At 36.4% G+C, this 27,026-nt stretch overlaps 1 protein-coding gene across 1 annotated transcript; it reads right to left on the bottom strand.

Annotated features, from left to right (window-relative positions):
* Window positions 1-348: 348 nt before the first annotated feature.
* Window positions 349-26,769, bottom strand: LOC121374688. Its single transcript, XM_041501792.1, has 3 exons — window positions 26,686-26,769; window positions 2,020-2,341; window positions 349-424 (listed from the first exon to the last, which is right to left on the bottom strand). The coding sequence occupies exons 1-3, from the start codon at window positions 26,732-26,734 to the stop codon at window positions 349-351; spliced, it is 447 nt and encodes a 148-aa protein (XP_041357726.1). The 5' UTR covers window positions 26,735-26,769.
* Window positions 26,770-27,026: the final 257 nt, after the last annotated feature.

The following is a 27,026-nucleotide window of genomic DNA, read 5'->3' as shown; positions in this document are numbered from 1 at the left end:
AATTGTATATGGTGTATATGTCCAAAAACGCAAACCACAGATGCATCAGACGCAACAGTCGGGTCGCACACACGCGCCGCTGTAACAAAGGCCGTGGTATGTATTATCCTGTCTGTGGGATGGTGCATATAAAAGATCCCTTGCTGCTAATCGAAAAGAGTAGCCCATGAAGTGGCGACAGCGGGTTTCCTGTCTCAATATCTGTGTGGTCCTTAACAATATATCCGACGCCATATAACCGTAAATAAAATGTGTTGAGCGCGTCGTTAAATAAAACAACATTTCCTTCTTTTCATCCATTCTACATGAGTCTTTATAGATCATGTAGAAATAGGATTTATTCGGGATTCAGAGATGCGTGTTGTTAGTTTGCACAGGGACACGGCGAATAGATTTACCTGCAGATATAGATACGATAATTATACTGTAATGACAAACAAGTGTCATACACATTCACAAGGTACCATTACCTTCACAGCATGTCATTATGTGTGTAACATGTATATCAATAAAACCCATTATGTCATCCTACTGAATTAGGTTTTGCTGCACACACTGGATCAATGTTCAACGTTACAGAAAATAACGAATAAAAAGAGAGAGAGAGAGAAAAAAATCATTTCATGTTGTTATTTACAATAGGATGATAATCGCAATGCTACATATGCTGTTTCTCCTGTTGTGAGGGAAGGAAATGTTTTATTTAACGATGAGCTCAACACATTTTCGGTTATATGGCGTCAGACATATGGTTAAGCACCACACAGATATTGAGAGAGGAAACCCGCTGTCGCCACTTTATGGGCTACTCTCTTAGATTAGCAGAAAGGGATTTTTTATATGCATCATCCCACAGACAGGATAGTACATACCACGGCCTTTGTTACACCAGTTGTGGAGCACTGGCTGGAACGAGAAATAGCTCAATGTGTCCACCGACGGGGATCGACCATAGACCGACCGCGCTCGAGCGAACGCTTTACCACTGGGCTACGTCCCGCCCTCCTGTTGTGAGGGTGGGTTTTTTTTTGGGGGGGGGGGGGGGTTGTTACTGATTTTTTTTGTTTTTTTTGTTATTGGAAATGGTTTAATATGCACGTTCAGGACAAGCTGTTGTAGCGAACGCCTGTCTAGGCGTGACGTAGCCCAGTGGTAACCCGTTAACGTAATGTGTGTGCGGTCTGTCTGGGATCGATCCTCATTGGTGAGTCCATTGAGATATGTTTCGTTCCACGACGGATATATAAAAGGGCGTGGTGTGTGCTATCCTGTCTGTGGGATGGCTCATATAAAATATCCCTTGCTACTAATGGAAACTTGTAGCGGATTTCCTGTCTGTCGGAATTACCAAATGTTTGACATCCAATAGCCGATGATTAATAAATCAATATACTCTAATTGTGTCGTTAAACAAAACAAACAAATTTAAGCCTATCTTGGGCGCAAGATCTAGCGTGGGCGAGTTCCTTCATCCATGGCAGGACTTCCAGCTAAAGGAAGGAGGAAGGAAGGGCTGTTTAACGTGCACAGTCAGAGCGCACGCCTGTCTTGGGCACATGCACCGACCTCAGCCGGTTTCTCTGTCCAGGACATGAAAGGGGGCGGGGGGGGGGGGGGTAGGAGGAAGGACTGCAAGGGAGCACCAGCAGCCCGACCGTGGTCGGTAGCAGGCGGGGGGTGGTAAAGTACTATGGAATCTGAAAAAGAAATAACCCAAAGACAAAGGGTGCGCATTTTTGCTGAAGGAATTTAGGCGCAATTTGGAACGGTCGGTCTAATAGGAAAAGGTGGGGAGCTACGAATAGGTTTGGAAATTAGTAGGCCGAGAGTAACTCAGTGGTTAGACCTAGATGGTGGTGATATGTCTCCCTAGATTGCCCATAAGGGCCCTTAAGGGCCTGAACAGTTCAGCTTCCAGCTAAAGAAAACAAAGGCTCTTTTATAGGCACTTTTCCCCACGCAAAGGATAGTACACGTTTCCTTTACAAAAAAATAAGTATAAGTAAGGTATAAACCCACCTGTCAGTATCGTACTGAACCACTCTGAACTTATTGTATCCCTCTGACGCCAGACAAGTCCGGTTGTACACAAGTCTCCGTTCTGAACAGTGTCCGAAACTACTCTTATAGTAAACCTTTCTCGCCACCCTGTCACATGACTTGAGGTTGTTGTCACGGTGACGCCACACCCACGCCCCCTCTATGAACACATCCTGTTTCTCAACCCATTTCGGCACGTGACGTAGGTTGAGCCACCACATCCGGGTACTCCATGGTTTTAGAGAGCCATCTTCAGAGGGACTCTGAAGGAATTCTGGGAAAATACAGCTGCTTCTTATACCTGGAATGAAACACGTTCATATTATTATTATATATTCACTTCAGATATTGCAGCCGTGAACTGTAAAACTATTTCAGGATGCAATGATATACATGATATATAGAATATCGGGTTACTACGTTTTGATATACTGGTTATTTGGAGAGGTTAAGATAACGGTGAAGCTCGCCTGTTACACCGTTATCGAACCGAGCCAAATAACCACGATAACAAAACGTAGTAACCTAATATTTTTGTTTTAATCATGCAACCCCTTTTAAGTTATATGTCTGTTTATGTTTCAGTCAAAAAACAGTATAGAAACTATTAGTACTATCGTTTAGAAACTACTACCGGAAGTCAGATAATAACAGGTGCCCGAAAGCATCTTGGGAATGGCATTGCCAGCTGGACAAGTTATGTGTCTCCAAATTTTAAATAAAGTATTTTGATTATGCATGTATTTCAAAATCTGTTGTGTCACAACATTACAATTTGTTACCTTTTTTTCTTCTTTTTTTGTCAAAATGAAAACAGGTTTAGGTGTTACACGAAGATTTACTCCACTGACTGACAGTGGCTGTAACGTCAGACGCTGTTCCTATGTAAACATTATTTGCAGGAAGCTACTTGCTTTTTTGTTTCAAAATGTTTGATTCAAATGGGAGCGATGAATGGGGAATTAAAAAATAAGAGGCAATTGGATATTACGATAAAATGTAAATGCTATATTTATTTATGCAGTTCAACAAATATTGCTGTAAATGATAGTTTGAAAAAAATTAAGAAACTACCTACTTAAAAATTGAGCAAACAACCGTCATGCGCATAACTAATTTTCTACTAACCTGCTAATATACTGTCATGTGCAGAATTTATTTCCCAGTGATCTGATAACGCATAGCAACGCCAAGGTTATCATGCTAGCAACGGAGGAGTTATCAGGCAGTGACATAATAACACTTCGAATTAGCATGTAGGGGTTATCAGGTCACAGGAAGCATGGTTGCATGATGAATGATGTTATTTGGTTCACTTGACTTAATCAAAATTACACGATATAGTATCAGATCATGTGCTCGGACCACGTGCGTAACCCCAAATACATGAAATGACGTCACTTAAACCTAAACAACAATTATGTGAAATAATGCTGTTTGGTCCATCTGATTAAGCTGTAATTATCTAATATAATAATATTTAGGATATATCATTTCATATAAGCTATAACAGTATGCGTGTAATGCCATTTAATCCAGTTGATATTTTTGGTCAATAAAATATATTGTTACATTCAATGACTTCTGACGAATGAAAGGCGTCATTATATCCAGATATTAATTTTTGTACAATGCGAAATAAAACCATACAGTGATAGATCCTTAGAATCGACATCTGATATTTGACGCATTTGTTTTAATAAAAAATATTATTGAATACAAATGCCGATTTCTTTTGTCCTTATTGACTATATGACGAAACACAGCGATCTTTATCTCACAAGTACAAAATAATATATAATGTTTCATCAACAACATCTAACCATGTTTCTGTTAACAAAGATATTTCTACGTAACATTAATACAATGGTATTAATGACAAAACGGCTGACTTCAACTTTCCAATAGTCAATTATCCCTCTATGTCGAGAAAATCAATATACCTTATATTCATGACGAGTGCCACCGGTGGATCAGAATATGCTCACCTTTCGCGAACACCTGGTATCATCACTGTTTTAACAATGATTCATGGGTGCAGATTATGAAAGCTAAATTTATTTCAATGAGCGGTAGTTTTGATTTAGTAAACTAGTCTGGGAATAGCAGTCCTCACTAAGCGGTGCAGGAAGGATGTATTGTCCAGTAAAAGATCTCCTCGGGGGTGGCTGTCTTCCTATAGTCGAAGCATTAGATAGAGATGATAAAAACCACTATGTCACCAAATATCTATTCGACTGCATTGTGCAGAGATACGGCTTTGATCATGAATAACGGTTTTGTCGTTCGAAATTAATGTAAATGCGTGTTTCTAGAAAAAAGGCATTACAAAAACCACCTCTTTTTTTATTGTCGTGTTTATGGAAGGAAATGAAATGTGCTTATATTGAATTAATGATCACCAAGAACGCTGTTCTGTGTATGTATTTCGACTATATACACTGCCTGGCCAGGACAGTGGATTGTTAGTGATTGGTAAAAGAAAATTCTGAGTACTGGCATTTTACCTTCCCACTGAGCCCTAAACTCACTCTGTGGTTGTGGTCCAATACTGGGTTCCAAATTTTAAGTCAGATGACTTTAGTACTATACTATCGAAGCCCGCTGCTGATAAATGTTACAAAAAACCGTCAGAAAATATATGTGGATTTAACGGCATTGTTTAATCATTGGTTTACTTGTGCGGAACGGATATCATTGTGAGACACAGGACTTGGCTTTTGAAATATTATTAGTCATGGAACACTGGTTGGAACTGAAAATAACCTAATGAATCTGGATCGAACCCTAATCAAATCGAATCTAATCAAATTACTATTAATAGTATGTATACAATTACATGCCAATATTTCCAATCTGATGTCATGATTTGTAATTATGACAGTGTCTTTAAATTCTTATTATTCTAAACCTCGCTGTAATTGAGATGTTCACTTCTTATTAATTTCTAATATTAAATTTGCACCTGAACTCTGGGTACATACTCTTCTTCTTTTTTTTTTCTTTTTTTTTTGTCAATCTAAAATTTTCTCTTCCCGATTGTGGCATTGTTTTCACATTCGTATTAAATCCAAATATTTCTCATTGCAATTGTGGCACTGGTTTTTAAAACCTGATTAATCTAAATATTCTGTTGTAGCGTGTATTGGCTCAGAGTTATTTTGATCACAATCGTTTGACAAATTACCTGAAGTTGTATTATACGCAATAGAAACATGCAGTCTAAAGTCTCGCTGGTTATTACTCGTGCGGTATTACTCCGTCAGAGGGCGCTCCTCTCAGCTGGCATGTCTCGATATCGATATACGTCTGCGGTAATCAGATTGAAGCGGGGACAATGTCTCGATAACGCGATTTGCCAAACTCGATACTACAAGAAAAGGTGAATTAGAGGTCTAATTAAATTTATTACGCCAGTATAAATAAATGAAGGCGTAATATGTTCTGGATCTCCACTCCAGTCGAAATCAGTTGGAACCAGTCAAAGGAAATTGTGCGCAGTCTTGGCCAAACGTAGTGAACTGTTAAAGCAGAGTCCACAAATTTGAGAGCGCCTGCAGGAATTCACATTAGCGCTTTGTAGTCCAATATTAACCTGGGCATCTAATAAAGTAGTTCTTCCTCCCCGTAAGTCTTAGTGACGCTTAGCAACAGAACCTGTCCTGGACAGATCTCTCTGGTGAAGCCAGAGGTTGTGTCCACAACAAGCGTGCTTGAGCAGTTCAGGAAATCATCCACATTCACAGTAACAGAGCCAGCCACAGGATGTGCCCAGAATAGACGTACCTGAACCCTGATTGGATTAGAGGCGGTAATGGGGTAAAAGGGCATGAAGACGAAACAAATAAAGTTTAAGATTTTTTTAAAAATAAAATTGAATGTTGAAGAGCTGTAACTGGCAAAATGGCTGGGGTGGAGAAAACGTCAACCCTTAAAGGGACACACCCTAGTTACGGCTAGTTGTTAACCATTACGGCGTTGTTTTTCGCTATTAAACCCATTTTTTCACAAATAAAATTGCACTTTACTTACCGTTTATTATTTAGAATATACATTTCCATTCACCTGAAGTGGTTTTTTGGTAATCCTGGTAATCCTGGTGTTTACCACAAAATACATTTTTCGTATTTCTTAAAAACGGACGCACGTTTGAGAAAAAACCCGTTGAGCAGACAAGGTCTAATCTATTTTTAGAGAGGATATTTCCATTTCATTGTCACAGACGTTGGTATACCACGTGACCGTTATCATTTTGGTTCGGTTTGTTTTCTCGTGCACGGTTCGCGCAATCAACATCCGATTTGTTGTTGTTCATTTCTGAGATTTTTCTTCACAGTTCGTGAACATTTTCAGTAACAATAAAGTTCAGACAAGTAAGTGTCTCAATACAAAACGTTACAAACCCTTAAAACCAATAATTTTGCTAAGTCTTACGATATCTGGAGAGGGGATACAACCAGGACAGAACAGTTGGAACAAGTCCAGGAGAGGTGAAAGAAACGCACCCCAAGTCTGTGAAATTTGTCGTGACGTAGGCATTGTTGTGCTTCGAGCGACATCTACCGGTGACATCAGAATACTAACTTTCAAAATTATTTCAAGCAATTGGGACATGGGGATTCCCATGGTATTTATCGATATAAAACCTTCTTTTTCACTTCATTTGACAAAAACGTGATCTAAGTGTGTTACAGGTTTGTAGATTAACCAAATTATAATTTATTTTCGCTGGATGGAACTAGGGTGTGCGGCTTTAAAGTTACTTAACGTAATACGAGCAGGACTACGGGCAATCCCATGAGCACTGGCTTCAATGGCGCAGTGGCAAAGCGATCGGTTTTAAAGTCGATAAGTACTGGGTTCATACGTCCAGTACTAGCTCTAACTCAGAGTGATAGGACAAGAAAAGAAAAGAATGCTTGTTTAACGACACCTCAAGGCACATTTTAAACCATTTGGTTATTTCCACATTATGTCGATGTATCCTGCAACCACCGTTTCTATTGACAGAATATGATAACGAATACACCGAAGCCATATCCTGCTACTATGACTTTTGACGTCACTTGTGTTAACTTCGGCAGAGACTCGCGGAATTTCCCATTCTTACCTTCACATGATAAAGCACATATCCGACGTCATTAACTAGTTATTCTCTATTTAATCCATACCTGTGACGTCACGCTATTGTTCTAGGTGTAGATTATCTTTTAAGAATCAACACATGTAAAACATTGCAATTTGAACGTTTTATGCGTTCAGGTCTGGGATTCGAACCCATTACATGCACAAGGCTTTTTACCCCACGAGACCAAACACCAGCATCATCAAATACGTATGTAATTTAAGCCTTGACAAACCTGATACTAGTGATAGCAACGTATTTGAAGCCTAACTCGGTTTGAGTGCCCAGGCCAGCGGAGAGGTGTAAGCGACACCACACTGATCTCTTTCTCAATAACCAATCACCATGACTCAATAACCAATCACCATGACTCAATAACCTGTCATCCAGCCAGTGCATCACGACTGGTACATCAATGGTGCATATAAAAGATCCCTTGCTGCTTATCGAAAAGAGTAGCCCATGAAGTGGCGACAACGGGTTTCCTTCATCAATATGTGTGGTCCTTAACCATATGTTCGATGCCATATAACCGTAAATAAAATGTGTTGAGTGCGTCGTTAAATAAACTATTTCCTTCCAACAATAACCTGTCAATGACAAACACAGCGTTCTTTAGCCATAAATATATAAATTGTATTTTCTCTTTGTTGATTTTTTTTTCAAATCACACATTTGTACTTATGTACCAGATTGAAAAGTGTTTTTAAAATAAACCATATTACCTAGGTTACTATGCTAAAGATGTGTTAAGACCGTTTACAAAGACTCTGTTTTCCTAATCGCCCTGATTCAAACTTAAATATGTTTTATTTCGTTTTTGTTTTTTAAATATTTTATTCTGTTCGTATTTCACATTACAAATATATAAATATAGACGTTTTCTTGTGGTCGATAACATACAGCGTATGGAAAATTGAAAAACGTGCACACGCGTAATCCATTTTTACTGAACGCAATGACATGTGTTTCAAGCAGATGCTGCACTAATGTACACAGATTAGTTTAACTCAATACAACACAGCACATAATCAAAACACGCTCGTGTGACTTTAGTATTTGAAAAGAAACAAAGCTGTTTAATATTGATCATGGTCACATGATGATAGTAGTTTTGCTTCATTCTTATGACAACCATTTTACAATAAGACATTATTTTTCACACAGATGTCCATTATTTGTACAACGGTTTCGTAGAAATTTCAGTTTTGCAAGAATATTTACGATTTCCCTGGACATCAACGATTTCACATATTTATTAATATATCATCTTACAAAGTTCAACAATAGTATAGAAAAGCCATAAACCAATTCAATCAGATAGAGTAGAAAAACGCTGACTTTACCGGGGGCTTTTCTTTACACGTTAAAAAAACTGAATGACCCCCAAACCTACGGCGAACGTTAGCGTCGTTCGCTATTGCGAAACGCAGCCTGGGTTACTAACGATTTCATAGATGCCAATTCCCTACCAGTTTCATCTCACAAAATTTTAACAATTATATAGAAATGTCAGCTACATCTAACGACTGGATATAAAATGTTAGTTTTATCTCACACACATTGACGATATCATAGAACAGTCGGCATTGTCTCATGAACGTCTTTTCATGCCTTTATTCTATTTTACATCGCGATGCTCTTTATCTTATAATGCTGTTTCAAACGCGGCTACCCCTAACTTTCCCAGTTAACCTTGTAAGTAATGACGGTTTCGACCAGCAATAGATCTGATTTGATCAAACTGTAGATTTGTCTTGATTCATACATTATCGCCCAAGTGTGCAAACATTGATAAATCAAATTAATCGCGAAGAGCTTCCAAACTCACCCGAGTGATTGGAGGGTAAAAGGTCTGCCTAATCCAGATGGACACGGAGGGGTTCTAATTAAATTGTCTCCACCAGAAGAGTTCCCCTTCACCATTTCACTAACCAGGCACTAATTTGTATTTCCTCTGAATGCAAATACTTTATTAACGTATGCATCATCCGTTGGCTGCGTCTTCGAAAACTGCAGTGGTCTATCGGAAGACATGTTTCCAGAACAGAGTCGGGAACAATCTGTTGGACAATGACTAGATTAAGCAATGCTTTCATTTGCGTGTAATAGGAATTAAATGAACCTGCTGCTTCTGCTGCAAGTTGCACAAGCTGGGGTCGTGGAACGAATCTGCTAACACGGTTACATAATCTCACACTGACGCTCTTTGTGCAAGGTCCCATCTAACAAGAAATTTAATTAAATTGTATACGTCACATAACCCTCATCATTACTATGTTTTCACGTCATGGTATTCAGGGGAAGGTTTTGATAACGCAGGTTTGTATATCAAAGTCAACATAACATAGCCGAACAAATATATGGCCCAAACTGAAACACTAATAGTATTAGATGTACATAATGCCAATTACGTCATTTTATTTTAGATAAAATAAGAATTTGCATTTCACAATATAATATAACTGTTATAAATTATCAAAACATATTTTTTTTCACAACAGATCATTTCAAGCATTTTTGCCACAATAAGTACTTCCAGGGCCGTACCCTCCGGGGGGCAGGCCTCCTCCCCCTCCCCCCCCCCCCCGGGAATGTCACTTTTTTTACTCCAGAAAATAGCATACACATCTCAGGGTTTAATTTGTATCGTGTTTCATTTGTTTATAAAAAGTAGTGCCCCCCTCCCACCCCTCCTTAGGATTTTTATCAGGGTACGGCCCTGACTTTGATTATAACAATTATAAGAACTATATATGTTCTACAATAGGTCATTTTGTTAAAATAATTACAAGAACATATATTTACCAAAAAGGTAGTTTTGTCTGGAATGATTATAAAACCATATAATCTTTTCCACAATATGTAATTTTGATTGGAATTATTATAAGAACATTTGTCATAATAGGCCATTTCAATTTAAATGATTCTGAACTATATATATATATATATATATATATATATATATATATATATATATATATATATATATATATATATATATATATATATATATATATATATATATATATAATTAGTTGATGATAAATCTGTTGAATTATGAAAATACTGTAACTATTCGCTCTCTAGCTCTGTTTTCAAACATGAATTGCTATTATACAAGAACTAGAAAATGTATGATTACGCATGTTACGTGACAGACATGTGATGTTTGTATATGCAATTTAACTGTAAGCCACAATGCTGTTATTACTGAATAACCCGCCTGAGTGTCTGTCAGTGTGACATGCAATTTTCATAATAGACAATTTTATTTTGAATGACTATCTCATCATATCTTTTCTACAATAAAACAAATTTGCTCAGTGCTTATGAACACATATATTTCCACAATAGGTAATTACGACATGAAGAATATAAATTTTCCAAAATAGGTAATTTTGTTTTAAATGATTATAAGAAAATACATTTTCCACAATAGGTACGGCAATTTTGTTTTGGATGATTATAAGAACAACAAACGCTTTGTTTTAATTTATTATTTGTACTACCAGGTAATTTTGATTTGAACGATTATAATAAATTGAATATAACAACTCTACTAGTAGATGTCATTAATGAAACGTGTGTAAATATTAACATAAGTTTGTACAAAAATATTCACATGACATGTTTTTATAGTTACAATTATGTGGAAACAATTTCTTTAATCCCATCGATGCAGAGGAAATGGATGTTTCTTCAACGACACCTCTGCACTGATTAACGACCATTATATTCGATATCTAACATACAACTATTGTGACCCTTTGTCTATGGGGTGATGGAGGAAACCTACTATTGCCACACAAACTACTCCTACTTAGCAGCAGCAAATAGTCTTTTATATGCATTTTTCCAACAGAGAGGCAATCTTATATGATGGCCTTTTGGTACAGAGAGAGAGAGAGAGAGAGAGAGAGAGAGAGAGAGAGAGAGAGAGAGAGAGAGAGAGAGAGAGAGAGACAGAGAGACAGACAGACAGACAGACAGACAGACACACACACACACACACACACACACACCCGTGTACCGAATGTAATCAAGCCTAGACTCATCACATCTCAGTGGAGCGCTCTACCACTGAGTTACGTCTCGTCCCTCAGATTGATGCTTCTCTGGACTTTACTTGTGAAATTGGAGTCAGCTGCAAACAAAGTTCATTACCGTCTTCATTGTCGAGAGGGTTGAAATTGAGGCCTTACATTTTCATTTCATTCATTCTAATTTTCGTGCTTCTGTCCAATTAAAGTCTGGGTAAGCTGCCCTGAACACAGGACCTCGGCTATCTGGGCTGTCTGTTCGGGAAACTGGTACATTGTTAGTGGTAAAACCTTATGTAAATTGCAAGCCGTTATATGGGGATAGACGGGTTTTTTTTTTTTTGACTCCTAAATAAAACACAGCTTTGATAGTGAGGATTGAAAGTACACAATTCTCTACAAATAACTTATTGAACCTAGCCTATAGCTGAAGTTTATTGTTCTTGTTTAGAATATACACGTGTTGTGTCACTGATTGTTGTAATGTATATAGAAGCTCAAAACATTTTTTACGATGTGACCTTTTGGTGCGAGCCAGGATTGTGAGGATACTGTGAAAATGTAATTACCTTTCAGAAATGCTTCCTAGTTAATCGCCAGGGAGTGTGACAAGTCAGAACACTTCAAATAACCACGATCATAAGCATTTATTTGTCTCCTCACAGGATTTAAAAGTTTTAGGATGGGGAGTGCCAGATGAAGTCGAAGTTAAAGATGGATATATACGATCAGAAATAAATTTCACACTGCTACATGCGAAGTAATTACTTCTGCAATAATGCAACTAAATATATAGAACCAAGTACCAATAAAAAAGGTTATAAAAATTTATGATGATGATGATGATGAAGAAAATGATGATGGTGATGATGATGATGATGAAGATGAAGACGAAGAATAAAATGATAATGATGATAATGATGATGAACATGAAGAAGAAGAAAAAAATGATAATGACAATGATAATGATGATGCTTATGATGATGAAGAAAATGATGATGATGATGATGGTGATGGTGATGATGATGATGATGAAGATGAAGGCGAAGAATAAAATGATAATGATAACGATGATGGTAATGATGATAATGATGATGAACATGAAGAAGAAGAAAAAAATGATAATGATAATGATGCTTATGATGATGACGATGATGATGATGATGATGAAGACGAAGAATAAAATGATAATGATGATGATGGTGATGATGATAATGATGATGAAGATGATGAAGAAGACAAAAATGATAATAATAATGACAATGATGATGATGATGATGATGATGATGCTGATGATGATGAGGGGGAGGACGATGAGGATAAAATAATAACAAAATTGATTAGGAACTAAGGATGAACAAAACATGTTTAAATAGAAAACAGAATTTGGTATAATTATAACACGGATAATAAGATAATTATAGTAGCAATTCGTATTTTAAGCTGGTATCAGGTGAACAGTAAGATGAGATTGTGTACTTAGACGGCTCTGTGTAATCAGGCATCAAACTGGCGGATTTTATTCATCAGTTCGGTGTTGTCATATTGACGGTTTTCTAAAAAGGAAAATATCTTATCTCTGTAGTAAATGGAAAATAATTACAGATTGGACGGCAAATCATATGTATTAAATGCACTGACCCTGGTAATTAGACAGTATAGAGTATTTTTGGCTATCGTGGCTTTTCACTGTTAAATTACATATTGCTTATCACTCCTAGCTTCAGTTACCGATTTTGGTAAATCCAGGGTGTTTATTGCAGTATCGAAGTAGTAGTTCAAAATGCATTTTATGTGAAACAGAAAAAGGTATACATGTACGCCATTAACCAGGGTTAGTGGCTTTAAAACCAAGTTTAAATTACATGTAAAAAGCTTTAATCATAATCATAAAACATTTAATGATAACAACATCGTTACCAAAACACATAAACATATTTTAGTTTACTTTTAAATCAAACACATGTAGGGGCGGGACGTAGCCCAGTGGTAAAGCACCCGCTCGATGCGTCGGTCTGGGATCGATCCCCGTCGGTGGGCCCATTGCACTATTTCTCGTTCCAGCCAGTGCACCACGACTGGTATATCAAAGGCCGTGGTATGTACTATCCTGTCTGTGGGATGGTACATATAAAATATCCCATGCTGCTAAAAATATCCCTTGCTGCTACTCGAAAAGAGTAGCCCATAAAGTGGCGACAGCGGCTTTCCTCTCTCAATATCTGTGTGGTCCTTAACCATATGTTTGACGCCATATAACCGTAAATAAAATGTATTGAGTGCGTCCTTGAATAAAACATTTCCTTCCTTCCTTCCTCAGCTATGTAATGGGTCAGCATATTAATGACCAATATTATCTACTTCATAGCTGTATTTACTTAATATTTGTTTATGGTAGTATCGATGTAGTAGTTCAAAATGCATTTTATGTGAAACAGAAAAAGGTATACATGTACGCCATTAACTAGGGTTAGTGGCTTTAAAACCAAGTTTAAATTGCATGTAAAAAGCTTTAATCATAATCATAAAACATTTAATGATAACAACATCGTTACCAAAACACATAAACATATTTTAGTTTACTTTTAAATCAAACACATGTAGGGGCGGGACGTAGCCCAGTGGTAAAGCACCCGCTCGATGCGTCGGTCTGGGATCGATCCCCGTCGGTGGGCCCATTGCACTATTTCTCGTTCCAGCCAGTGCACCACGACTGGTATATCAAAGGCCGTGGTATGTACTATCCTGTCTGTGGGATGGTACATATAAAATATCCCATGCTGCTAAAAGTATCCCTTGCTGCTACTCGAAAAGAGTAGCCCATAAAGTGGCGACAGCGGCTTTCCTCTCTCAATATCTGTGTGGTCCTTAACCATATGTTTGACGCCATATAACCGTAAATAAAATGTATTGAGTGCGTCCTTGAATAAAACATTTCCTTCCTTCCTTCCTCAGCTATGTAATGGGTCAGCATATTAATGACCAATATTATCTACTTCATAGCTGTATTTACTTAATATTTGTTTATGGTAGTATCGATGTAGTAGTTCAAAATGCATTTTATGTGAAACAGAAAAAGGTATACATGTACGCCATTAACTAGGGTTAGTGGCTTTAAAACCAAGTTTAAATTGCATGTAAAAAGCTTTAATCATAATCATAAAACATTTAATGATAACAACATCGTTACCAAAACACATAAACATATTTTTAGTTTACTCTTAAATCAAAAGCTCAGCTATGTAATGGGTTAGCATATTAATGACCGATATTATCTACTTCATTGGTGTATTTACTTCGTATTTCTTCGTTGCAACATTGGATAGTACCAAAGTCAAATATATATATATATATATATATATATATATATATATATATATATATATATATATACGGGGTTATTTAAGATTGGGGTGGGGGTAAAAGATTTTATTCGAATACATTCTGTACATGACGTTTTTGAGAATACAGTTAAAACGTTTTGAGAATATTTCGAAAATTTTCTATTCTATTCTCACACCTATGATATCTAGATTTTTAAACCTTGACCGCTAACTTCACTCCCCGAAAGCTCGTTCCACGAAGAATGCGCTTATACAGAGCAGTGATACTATATTTAGTAACTTTCCAAACATGATGCATACAAATTGAGTACAAAACCGAATAATGGTGACACAATGTCTTGTCGTTGAGTGTAAGTTAAAGTTTAACTTTGAGTTCGATTCATGTTTTCTTTCTGCTTCTTTTTTTTTTCTTCTTTTTGTTTTTGACGATCACTTTGTCAGGTATGTTTTCACATCAGTATTATTTAATAATTATTAATTTAATAATTAAATAAAGGTAGTTATTATTATTATTATTATTATTATTATTATTATTATATTTTAATGAATGAATGAATGAATGAATGTTTGACGACACCCCAGCACGAAAAATACATCGGCTATTGAGTGTCAAACTATGGTAATGCAAACAAATAAGGTGATGATCAACATCAATATAACAATTCAAGATTTAAATAAAAACAGTGTAAAGAACTGTGCAAAAATACAAATATCACAGATAGATACTGACTTTTACTCTAAATTTCAATTTGTGCTGTATTGGCCATTCTCAAAGAGAAATGTTACACCCCTGCACCACGGTGAGGTTACAGCACGCGCAGGGGTATTATATTTTAAAGTCCATGGTCAAGTAAAGTTTCTGCAAACGTTCCACCGGAACAAATATATCATGACGTTACCGTGTTTTTTTGACAGGATAAGCGAAAAATATTAACAAAAAGCGAAATATCTTGTTAAAAATTGGGAAAGATGTATATAATAAATAAACCATTTCATGGTGGGGGGTTTTCGTATACAATTTTTATGTCAAGCCGTGATGTGTGAAAACTATATTTTCACTCATTGCTTCGCAGTTTTCACACATCACTCATTAAAATCGTATTCGAAAAAAAACAACAAAATGAAATAGCCTCTATACATTAAGTCATTAATTCTTGCGTGTACCGTCATTAGATGTCAGTGTATTTTCCAACCTTATTTTAAGCAAGTTCTTTTAGGTTTATATCAAGTGAAAATGTTTTCTAAAGTAATTTATTTGTGAAAAATAATTACAGTATTTTTTCTCATGGGTTCTTGGTACTTTATACTATAAGCGCATGTTTCAATGTTAGGCATTACAAATGTTAAAAAAAAAACCCGTACATATATAATCAGTGAACTTCGCCGCAGTAATTGTGGACCGTTCTGAATGTGTTTCTGAGTTTTGTTAAGGTAGATACGCAGCTTTACGAGGAAAATATTTTATTATAAAAAATAGTAAACATTTTAAGAATTTGTAATTTTAGTAGAAAACTCAATATGGATTTGTGCTTACAATATATTAACATTTATTAACACATGCTTTAATTTTGGTTCTTGTTTAACGACACCATTAGAAAGATAATGTACGGCGAATTAATAACTTTATTTCAATGATCGCTGATCAAAACATTATTAATATGATAATATGAGCACAAGAGTTCGGAAATGCTAGTAACGGGGTGGGGGTGGGGGTGGGGGTGGGGGTGAATATTAATTCGCTTTTCAACATGGGGGGGGGGGGTATATACATATTCTGTCCACCTCAGCTTCATCTGGATGCATCCGATGCATGCGTCTGGAAAATGCACGAGGCCAGCCGATATTAAATAATTGTATATATTGCGTGTATACTCAGTCGTCCAGTCTATGTGAGTCTTTATTGATGAAACCCGTTATATTTCTTTCATTGGTAGCAATGGAATCTTTTAAATGTACTTTCCTACAGACAAGATAAATATTACTACTACATCTACTGCTGCTGCTGCTACTACTACTACTACTACTACTACTACTACTAGAACTACTACTACTACTAGAACTAGAACTACTACTACTACTACAACTACTACTACTATAACTACTACTATAACTACTACTACTACTACTACTATAACTACTAATACTAATACTACTACTAGAACTACTACTACTACTACTACTACTAGAACTACTACTACTAATACTACTAGAACTACTACTAATACTACTACTACTACTACTACTACTACTACTAGAACTACTACTACTACTACTAGAACTACTACTACTACTACTACTACTAACTACTACTACTACTACTACTAGAACTACTACTAGAACTACTAGAACTACTACTACTACTACTAGAACTACTACTACTACTACTAGAACTACTACTACTACTAGAACTACTACTACTACTACTACTAATACTACTAGAACTACTACTACTACTATACTACTAGAACTACTACTACTACTACTACTACTACTACTACTACTAATACTACTAGAACTACTACTACTACTACTAGACTACTACTACTACTACTACTACTACTACTACTACTACTACTACTACTACTAGAACTACTACTACTACTAGAACTACTACTACTACTACTACTACTACTACTACTACTAACTACTACTACTAATACTACTACTACTACTACTACTACTACTACTACTACTACTAGAACTACTACTACTACTACTAGAACTACTACTACTACTACTAGAACTACTACTACTACTACTAGAACTACTACTACTACTACTAGAACTACTACTACTAGAACTACTACTACTACTAGAACTACTACTACTACTACTACTACTAGAACTACTACTACTACTACTAGAACTACTACTACTACTACTACTACTACTACTAGAAACTACTACTACTACTACTACTACTACTACTACTACTACTACTAGAACTACTACTACTACTACTAGAACTACTACTACTACTACTACTACTACTACTAGACTACTACTACTACTACTACTACTACTACTACTAGAACTACTACTACTACTACTACTACTACTACTACTACTACTACTACTACTACTAGAACTACTACTACTACTACTAACTACTACTACTACTAGAACTACTACTACTACTACTACTAGAACTACTACTACTACTACTACTACTACTACTACTACTACTACTACTACTACTAGAACTACTACTACTACTACTACTACTACTAGAACTACTACTACTACTACTACTACTACTACTACTACTACTAGAACTACTACTACTACTAGAACTACTACTACTACTACTACTACTACTACTACTACTTCTACTAGAACTACTACTACTACTAGAACTACTACTACTACTACTACTACTACTACTACTACTACTACTACTACTACTACTACTAGAACTACTACTACTACTACTACTACTACTACTACTACTACTAGAACTACTACTACTACTACTACTAGAACTACTACTACTACTACTACTACTACTACTAGAACTACTACTACTACTACTAGAACTACTACTACTACTACTAGAACTACTACTACTACTAGAACTACTACTACTTCTACTAGAACTACTACTACTACTACTAGAACTACTACTACTACTACTACTACTACTAGAACTACTACTACTACTACTACTACTACTACTTCTACTAGAACTACTACTACTACTACTACTACTAGAACTACTACTACTACTACTACTACTATTATTAGAACTACTACTACTACTACTACTACTACTAGAACTACTACTACTGCTGCTGCTGCTGCTGTTATGTTACTACTGCTATGATTTTATAAAATTTAATACAGTAAAAAGAAAAAGAAAAACGGTTTGCAGACACCTTCTTAAACAAGGAGATAAAAAATCGTTGCCCAATACTTTTGTTTGAATTTTTGTAGGTTATCGACCAAATATTGCCAAATCCATAGCCGTCAGTTGTTCCTGTCTTAATTAATATGCAAAATTAGAGTTACAGCCCCTTGTGTACGAGTCTGCACCTCAGTTTATTTTGGAATTTTGTTTGTTAATGAAACTTTAAAAACAAAAATATAACTGAATGGCACTTCGATTGTTTCCGTATATTGCGGACGTTGCCGAAAACTTAATTATTACGTCAACAATACGATGACGCTTCAATATGCGTATGGACGTCAACGTTGCTATACGTATATTCTGTATAAATATGTATACGATATTGCTATCTGACGTCTATGAGCATATTTAAAATGTACAAAAAATAATCATTAAAAAAAAAAGTAATAATATAAAAAAATATATATATATTGCTCGGTATGCATTAAAAATATATTATTTAAAGATGACGAAGCTGTCACAACGGGCTGTTATTTCGATGTTCTGAATGGATACCACCAAGACAGGTCAGTACATTTATTATACATCTTAGTAAAATATTTTTGTTAAATATTTATTAGTGAAATAATAGTGTTATTAGTTACTAGTGAAAATAACGTTTCAGTGGGTGGACACAGGATTTCTCTAGGTAAGGAGGACATGTAACGTTGAAAAGGTCATCAACAATATACAAACAGAAGGCGCAATATTTAAACAGCATTTACAGTATTCAAGGGGATGCCACGTTTTCGAAGGGTACCTACAGCATCCACAAGTACACCCAAATGCATTATTTATTATGGCAACCTTCCCTGGAAACATCATTCCGGCCAACATAACTATTACGTTTCCTCACTAATCACAAATAAATTTCTTGTATTCTTGAACATATTTCGGACCACTTCCAAATTCCGGCGGGTGCGAAACCAGAACTGCCTGGATCCGCGCCTGTTTTAGTTGTTTATTTTCTCATAAAACTTCGTAACAATACCTTCCTACACCCGTGTGTATTCATTCCTCCTGAAGAGACCGGCCTCGGTGGCGTCGTGGTATGCCATCGATCTACAGGCTGGTAGGTACTGGGTTCGGATCCCAGTCGAGACATGGGATTTTTAATCCAGATACCGACTCCAAACCCTGAGTGAGTGCTCCGCAAGGCTCAATGGGTAGGTGTAAACCACTTGCACCGACCAGTGATCCATAACTGGTTCAACAAAGGTCATGGTTTGTGCTATCCTGCCTGTGGGAAGCGCAAATAAAAGATTCCTTGCTGTTAATCGGAAAGAGTAGCCCATGAAGTGGCGACAGCGGGTTTCCTCTCTCAATATCTGTGTGATCCTTAACCATATGTCTGACGCCATATAACCGTTAATAAAATGTGTAGAATGCGTCGTTAAATAAAACATTTCCTTTTTTTTTCTTTTCATTCCTCCTGAAAACTCCGAATCATGTTCACTTTATATTCGATGCTGTCGTATATATATATATATTATTTTTTAATGGCTTACATTAACAAAATAACATTTGTAATTATATAATTGCAATTCTACGTTAGAGATCTTAATGCAATGTTGCTGTATATTACGATTTGATCTACTGATCTTATTCCCTTTGAGAGCTGAGCTCATTTATCTTTAACAAACTCAATTAGCCTTTTTTATATATAGATTTTTGTAACCCCCTCTTTACAAAATCCAGTTTCCGCCCTATAAAATATATGCTGACGCACGTAAAATGCTTAGTGCCGAACAGAAACGTGCAGGAAACGCGAGTTAATAACATAATTATATGTTTATAAACCAGTGTGGTTGACATTTCGTTGTATCAACAGACATAAAACAAAAGAGAGTAGAATTTAATGGTTTTATCTTTCATCAAAGGAACCATGTTCGTTAGCATTAAGTTAACACTTGTAAGCAAACCAAATACGCAGCTAAAAATAAAACAGAAATAATACCATACAAAATATAGTTTGCAGTGTAAAATAGTTAAAGAAAACAAACTTTACTTTAACTTTACTATGTAGAAGTATTTTGTAATAGTGATTAATATATAATAGCTTTAACATCGCAAGTTTTGGAGAGTGTAAAATAGCGCTGAAAATGCATTATCATAGAAGGACCTTTTTTTTTTTACCCCCGGGAAACTTTATATTAACCTATATGTCATTCGTAAAGAAAACGGATAAGTACACGTATCTAAATACACAATCACTGGTAGGTCTCTCTGACCTTTGTGTGCTTTAGGATTGAATATGGACAGAAATAACTGTACGAATACCCATGTGTTTCCAGTGCATTGTGTTTTAAATCCAACAGGGGAGACTAGTAGAATTCACATTAAAAGTCTTTATGTTGAAGAACCGGTAGACACGTTGATATTACGCGAAATTCACCGAGTACCGGTCACGCGGGGCCGTCGCCGCGTCCAACACGTAAACTCAATTATCAGCATTTACCACGACGACATGAGCAGGCAGGGAACTGCTAGTGTTGCTGTCGTCCTAGACAAATTTACATTAACCGCCAACATGTCGGCATTTGCATTTTAGCTGAACTTCGTTGTGACATGGGGCGGGATTTAGCTCAGTCGGCTGAGTGCTGGCTTGGGGTGCTTGTGTCGCAGGATCGAACCACCTTGGTGGATCCATTCAGATGATTGGGTTTTTCTCGTACAAGGAAGGAAGGAAGGAAGGAAGGAAGGAAATGTTTTATTTAACGACGCACTCAACACATGTTATTTACAGTTATATGGCGTCAGACATATGGTTAAGGACCACACAGCTATTAAGAGAGGAAACCCGCTGTCGCCACTCTTTTTTATTATCAGCAAGGGATGTTTTATATGCACCATCCCACAGACAGGATAGTACATACCACCGCCTTTGTTACACCAGTTGTGGAGCACTGGCTGGAAAGAGAAATAGCCCAATGGATCCACCGATAATCAATCCTAGACCGACCGCGCATCAAGCGAACGTTTTACCACTGGGCTACGTCCCGCCCCCACAACTGGACAAAGGCCGTGGTATGTGATTTCCTGTCTGTGGGAAAGAGCATATAAAAGATCCCTTGCTGCATTAGAGAAATGTAGCGGGTTTCCTCTGATGACTACGAGTCAGAATTACCAAATGTTTAACATCCAATAGCCGATGATTAATTATTCAATGTGCTCCAGTGGTGTCGTTAAACAAAACAAGCTTTTTGCCGTGTGATGTTATGTTGGTATTTTTTAATGTGAAGCGCGCTAAACACAGATAAGTTGTTTCAAGAACCAACTGGCCCGATTGTGAAGAATCCCTGTAGGTTTTTTTTAACGTGTTTCGTCTCCATTTATATTACAAAATCAGCTTTAATTGGAAATTAAACTTATAAACAAGCCAACAAGTAATATTTATAGAAATGTGTGTGTTTTAAAAATACATGCACTTTAATAGCAATAACACACACACGCACACGCATACGCACACACATACACACACACGCGCGCGCACACGCACACACACACACACGCACACACGCACACGCACACACACACACACACACACACACACATCATACACGCGCGAATATATTAAACATTATTTATAATCAACTGTATTGGCGGGACACAGCCCCGTGGTAAAGCGCTCGCTTGATGTGCGGTCTGCTTAAAATCAATCCCGCCCCACCAGTTGGTACATTGGGCTCTCGTTCTAGTCAGTGCACCACGACTGGTATATCAAAGGCTGTGGTATGTGCTATCCTGTCTGTGGAATGGAGCATATAAAAGATCCCTTGCTACTAATGGAAAAATATAGCGGGTTTTTTTTCTCTAAGATTATTTATCAGTAACTAAATGTTTGACATCCAATAGCTGATGATTAATAAATCAATGTACTCCACTGGTGTCGTTAAACAGAACAAACTTTAACTTCATAAACCACTGTACATACCCCCACCCCCTCAAAAACTAAAACAAAAATAAAAGGCCACCAAAACATACATGATACAAAATAATGAAACAGAGAAGCTAATCTATTTATGTCTATTAGCATTAAATCACGTCTTTTTATTTGTTTGTGTTTTTAAAATTAGTATTATTATTTAGGGGAGTGTGATCCTTTATTCTACAAAAGTAGCGAACTATGAAGAACATACGGCCGCCTCTTTATCAACATATAGATACCAATTATAAAACATCACACCATTATAATAAATCAGAGGGACCCCACCCCCCCCTTACACACATACACACGCACACACACACACACACTAAAAAACAAACCACAAAAATAAAAACTACAAAACATCACACAGCTACAAAAAGAAAAAAAGAAAAAAAACCCACCTACCCACCCACCCCCCCCCCCCCAAAAAAAAAAAAAAAAAAAAAAAATAAACCCACACCAACAAAACTACAAAAAACAACAACTTCTGAAGCTTCAATTGTATACATATATTAAATTTCGAATATATTTGGAAGCATCATTACCATCTTTGTTCCTCACAAAACGAGTAATGGCAAGTACACATGCACCAGGCAATAGTTCAAATCGAATTACCAGATAAAACAATACTTTGTGACACGTCGTGCGACCCGTTGTCTCACCAATGACAGTTTCAGTTTCCATTATTCTACAGGCATATCCAACTTTGACCCGTCTAGATACTATATACTATAGCTGGGTCTAAAGGCCTCACTCGACAGGTTTGGACATCAGTGCCGGGTGTAATTAAATTTCACGTTTTCCCACGAGGGCAAAAATCCATCGAAAATTGTCAAGTTCCCAGACATAATACGCTCATTTAGTACACCTACAAGCAGGAAACTGTATTTAAAACCTATTCCTGGACCGTGTTTCAAACATCTTAGTATATCCATAAACATATTTAGGTCCTGTCTGAAGAAAGAGGTCAGGAGGGCCATAAAGGTCATTTGGCCTGGACCTCAAGGTAAAAGGGGACGTAAGGTCTCTCTAAACAGTTTAATTCTGGGTCAGAGGTACTAAATAAATTTGTCATGATCAGATGTGAACAAATTATTACTTTAAACAAGAAATTAAGTCTTACACAGAAATACCATACGATGTTTTAGAAAAACATGTACATGTATTTAAGTGTTTGTGAGATCTTTTATACACCACCATAAGGGCGCATATGTTGTCGTTCATTTTCGTCTCTCGACATGCGTTTGAGATCACTTCCAAGACAAGTGGTTGGTTGTTCCATGGTGATACCTGATCGCCACAGCAACACCATGCAATAAAATAACTAAATTGATTGCTCTGTGACGTATAGGGTAATCTGAAACTGATTGCTATGTGGCACATTGTAAGTTAACTGCTCGCTCGACTGCTGTAAAATGTGTTTGTCGTAAAAGACGTTTAAATCTGGCTTTTGAGGATATGTAAGAAATAGAATACTACATTCGTGTCTGTTAGACACCATTTATCTTACAACTTTCGTTAAATTTGTTTCCAACGACCACTCATGTAGTATTCTCTAAGTAACAGTGTGCGGTTTTTTATTGCAATACCGGATAGAGATTTTGGAAGCTATCTTGGCATACGATATCATAAAACCATCGTAGGTTATGGCTTCACTACACTACACGCCAATGTGACGTCATAGCTTACGATGGTTTTACGATATCGTAGCACTAAGATAGCTTCGAAAATGTAGGTCCAGATGAATATCAAAACGGGTTGTTATAAACGGACTTCTTTGACTACCATACACACACTGTGCACAATCAAATGTGATCCTCGTGTAAACATTTTAAAATAAAATAACTTATGATTATTATCAGCGAGAACCAGGAGTCCAATTCACTGAACATCGTAAGTTTACGTCTGCTACTAGCAGTTATACCGGTCGTGCATTTGCACGTGTTTGGCATCCATTTCACGCAGAAAATTACATCATTACGGAAGCTGGAGTAATTTAAAGACGAAAGAAAATGAAATATGTGTTCTAACTATATGTGTTGTACTGTAATAGTAATAAGAATTATGATTTAGTCGTAGATTTACGTTTAAGTGAAAAACTAGTCTTATGATGTTTTGTGAAATTAGCGATCTGAACTTGAAGTTAGGTAATTTAACACGTGTTTTAGTGAACGACTTTGTGTATCAAGACCATAAATAAAGTCTGAAGTTACAGATTTCCTCTCCATCCCATTTTGTAAATATCAAAAATACAATTATAAAAATAATATGTAATGTGTCAAATTATTTTATTGTTCATTACCTAGCTGTGTGTCCTTATATGAGTGAACTATAATATACATAGAGGATATTTCATGTTTTTTGTCAATTATGATTTATATCTCATCGAGTGAAGTTTGCAATCATATCTCACGAGTCGCGCTTGCGCGTCGAGTGTAATATGATTGAAAACTTTACGAGATGAGATAAAAATCATATTTGACAAAAAACATGAAAGTTTCTATTTATTATATAACTTTTGGCAATTTACCTTTAATTTTAAAATGCCATCAGCAAAATAGTTCCGGCTTTTTTACACTGACGATAACACTTTCTACAGTGACGATAACACATTGTACAGTGAAATAGCGAAATTTTCACACTAAATTGTGTTATCGTCACTGAGTGATTGATAACACTAATTTCACAGATATTTTAAGTTTTTTTCACTAAATGCTATGTAATAAAGGCCAATATTTAACTAGCAGTTTCGTAATCAGTAAAAGATCAGGGGGTGTAACTTTGAGTTACCGTTAAAGGGGTCAAATATCATACTTAAAACACGGAGACAAATTAATACAAAATAATCAATAAAACACTGTCTAAAATACGGTCACATCTGTCATTGTACTTGTTTCATCATACTAACACAAACAGCTTTTTTGAAGGAATTTTATATGACTTATGGCTGTGGCTATTCGTAATTAGTCACCTAAGAATCTCTCTGTATCGGTCTCTGTCTCTATCTGCATATGTATTTATGTATCTGTGTATGTAGGGGCGAGACGTAGCCCAGTAAGCGCTTGCTTGATGCGCGGTCGGTTTGGGATCGATCCCAGTGAGTGGGCCCATTGGGCTATTTCGTGCACCAGCCAGTGCACCACGACTGGTACATCAAAGACCGTGGTGTGTGCTATCTTGTCTATGGTATGGTGCATATAAAATATCCATTGCTGCTAATCGAAAAGAGTAGCCCATGAAGTGGCGACAGCGGGTTTCCTCCCTCAATATATGTGTGGTCCTTAACCATATGTCCGACGCCATATAACCGTAAATAAAATGTGTTGAGCGCGTCGTTAAATAAACCATTTCCTATGTGTGTATGTATGTATGTATCGATCTATCTATCTATCTATTTATTTATCTATCTATATCACAATCTTTTACATAATATATTATTTTAAGTCATGCTATAGACGGAACTATGTGGTAGGTTGTTAGGTCATGATTATTTATAAGGTTAACCATCGAAGACACGGCGAATTCGAAGACGATTGTAATTTGTAATTCATGAATACTACAGGTCGTCCAGAACAAATATATTTATGCTCATTATTAGACACTATAAGATTTTACAAAGTGGTGTGTGTTATCCTGTCTGTGGGATGGTGCATATAACAGATCCCTTGCTACTAATGGAGGAAAATGTAGCGGGTTTCCTCTCTAAGACTACATGTCGCAATTACCGAATGTTTGACATCCAATAGCCGATGATTAATAAATCAATCAATGTGCTCTAGTGGTGTCATTAAACAAAACAAACTTTAAACAAACTTTGTTCTTTACGTAAACGAAAGAAAGAAAGAAATGTTTTATTTAACGACGCACTCAACACATTTTATTTACGGTTATATGGCGTCAGACATATGGTTAAGGATCACACTTACGTAAACGATACAAGGCTTAGACGTTAACGTCATCACGTTTAAAACACGCATACAAACATTATATGTGTAAACTAATCTAAAAAATAAGTCAGTATTATAGTATTATCTGGTTCTAATGTAAAATGACAGATATAATGATCTAGAATCATGTAACTAAGGTGACTTTATTTCGAACTAACCGTACATTTCAAGCGCACTTCAGAAATGTTAAATTGTAAAACATACGTCTTCTGACTGTCCAGCTTATGAATGTAGCTAACCCTTTTCCTTGGAGAAGGGGAAAAACATAAATAGCGGCAAACAAGACAATAAAAGAAATCTCAAGGACGAAAAATTATGCTTGACATCCACCACACGGTTATCATAAAATACAGAAAAAGTGTCAAATCTCACCTGTGATTAGAAATCCAAGAATGAAAATCTTTTCAACGGTTCCTGCCATTTTTTGGAATGTCTTGTGTTTGGATCACAGTTAGGATTCTTGATTTAGAAAGTATATCACAAAGCCTGTGGTATATCCCGCTTGGTCCCAAAATCCATTTATAAGAAAAATCCTCTAAAACTTTCCGAAGACTGCTTTCTATTTAACGAATTAATAATCCGCACTACGCCTTCAGATTTCCGAACCAATCAGAAAATAACGTGCGAGTAAGTAGCGCTTGTTTTCTCCAGTCAAATTTCAAATCATTTCAACCACAATTCATCAAATATCCATGGAAGTAAACACAAACATG

The sequence above is a fragment of the Gigantopelta aegis genome, chromosome 6, assembly GCF_016097555.1.
Source record: "Gigantopelta aegis isolate Gae_Host chromosome 6, Gae_host_genome, whole genome shotgun sequence".
NCBI classification, from domain to species: domain Eukaryota; kingdom Metazoa; phylum Mollusca; class Gastropoda; order Neomphalida; family Peltospiridae; genus Gigantopelta; species Gigantopelta aegis.
Note: the sequence above shows the minus strand (reverse complement) of the source record. Positions and strands in the feature narration are given on the sequence as shown.

Coding starts and splice junctions, on each gene's coding strand:
- LOC121374688 (XM_041501792.1), bottom strand. CDS start 26,734: ATGGCAGGAACCGTTGAAAAGATTTTCATTCTTGGATTTCTAATCACA. Junction 2,342..26,685: donor TCTTGGATTTCTAATCACAG/GTGAGATTTGAC, acceptor GTTTCATTCCAG/GTATAAGAAGCAGCTGTATT. Junction 425..2,019: donor GTTCAGTACGATACTGACAG/GTGGGTTTATAC, acceptor TTGTCATTACAG/TATAATTATCGTATCTATAT.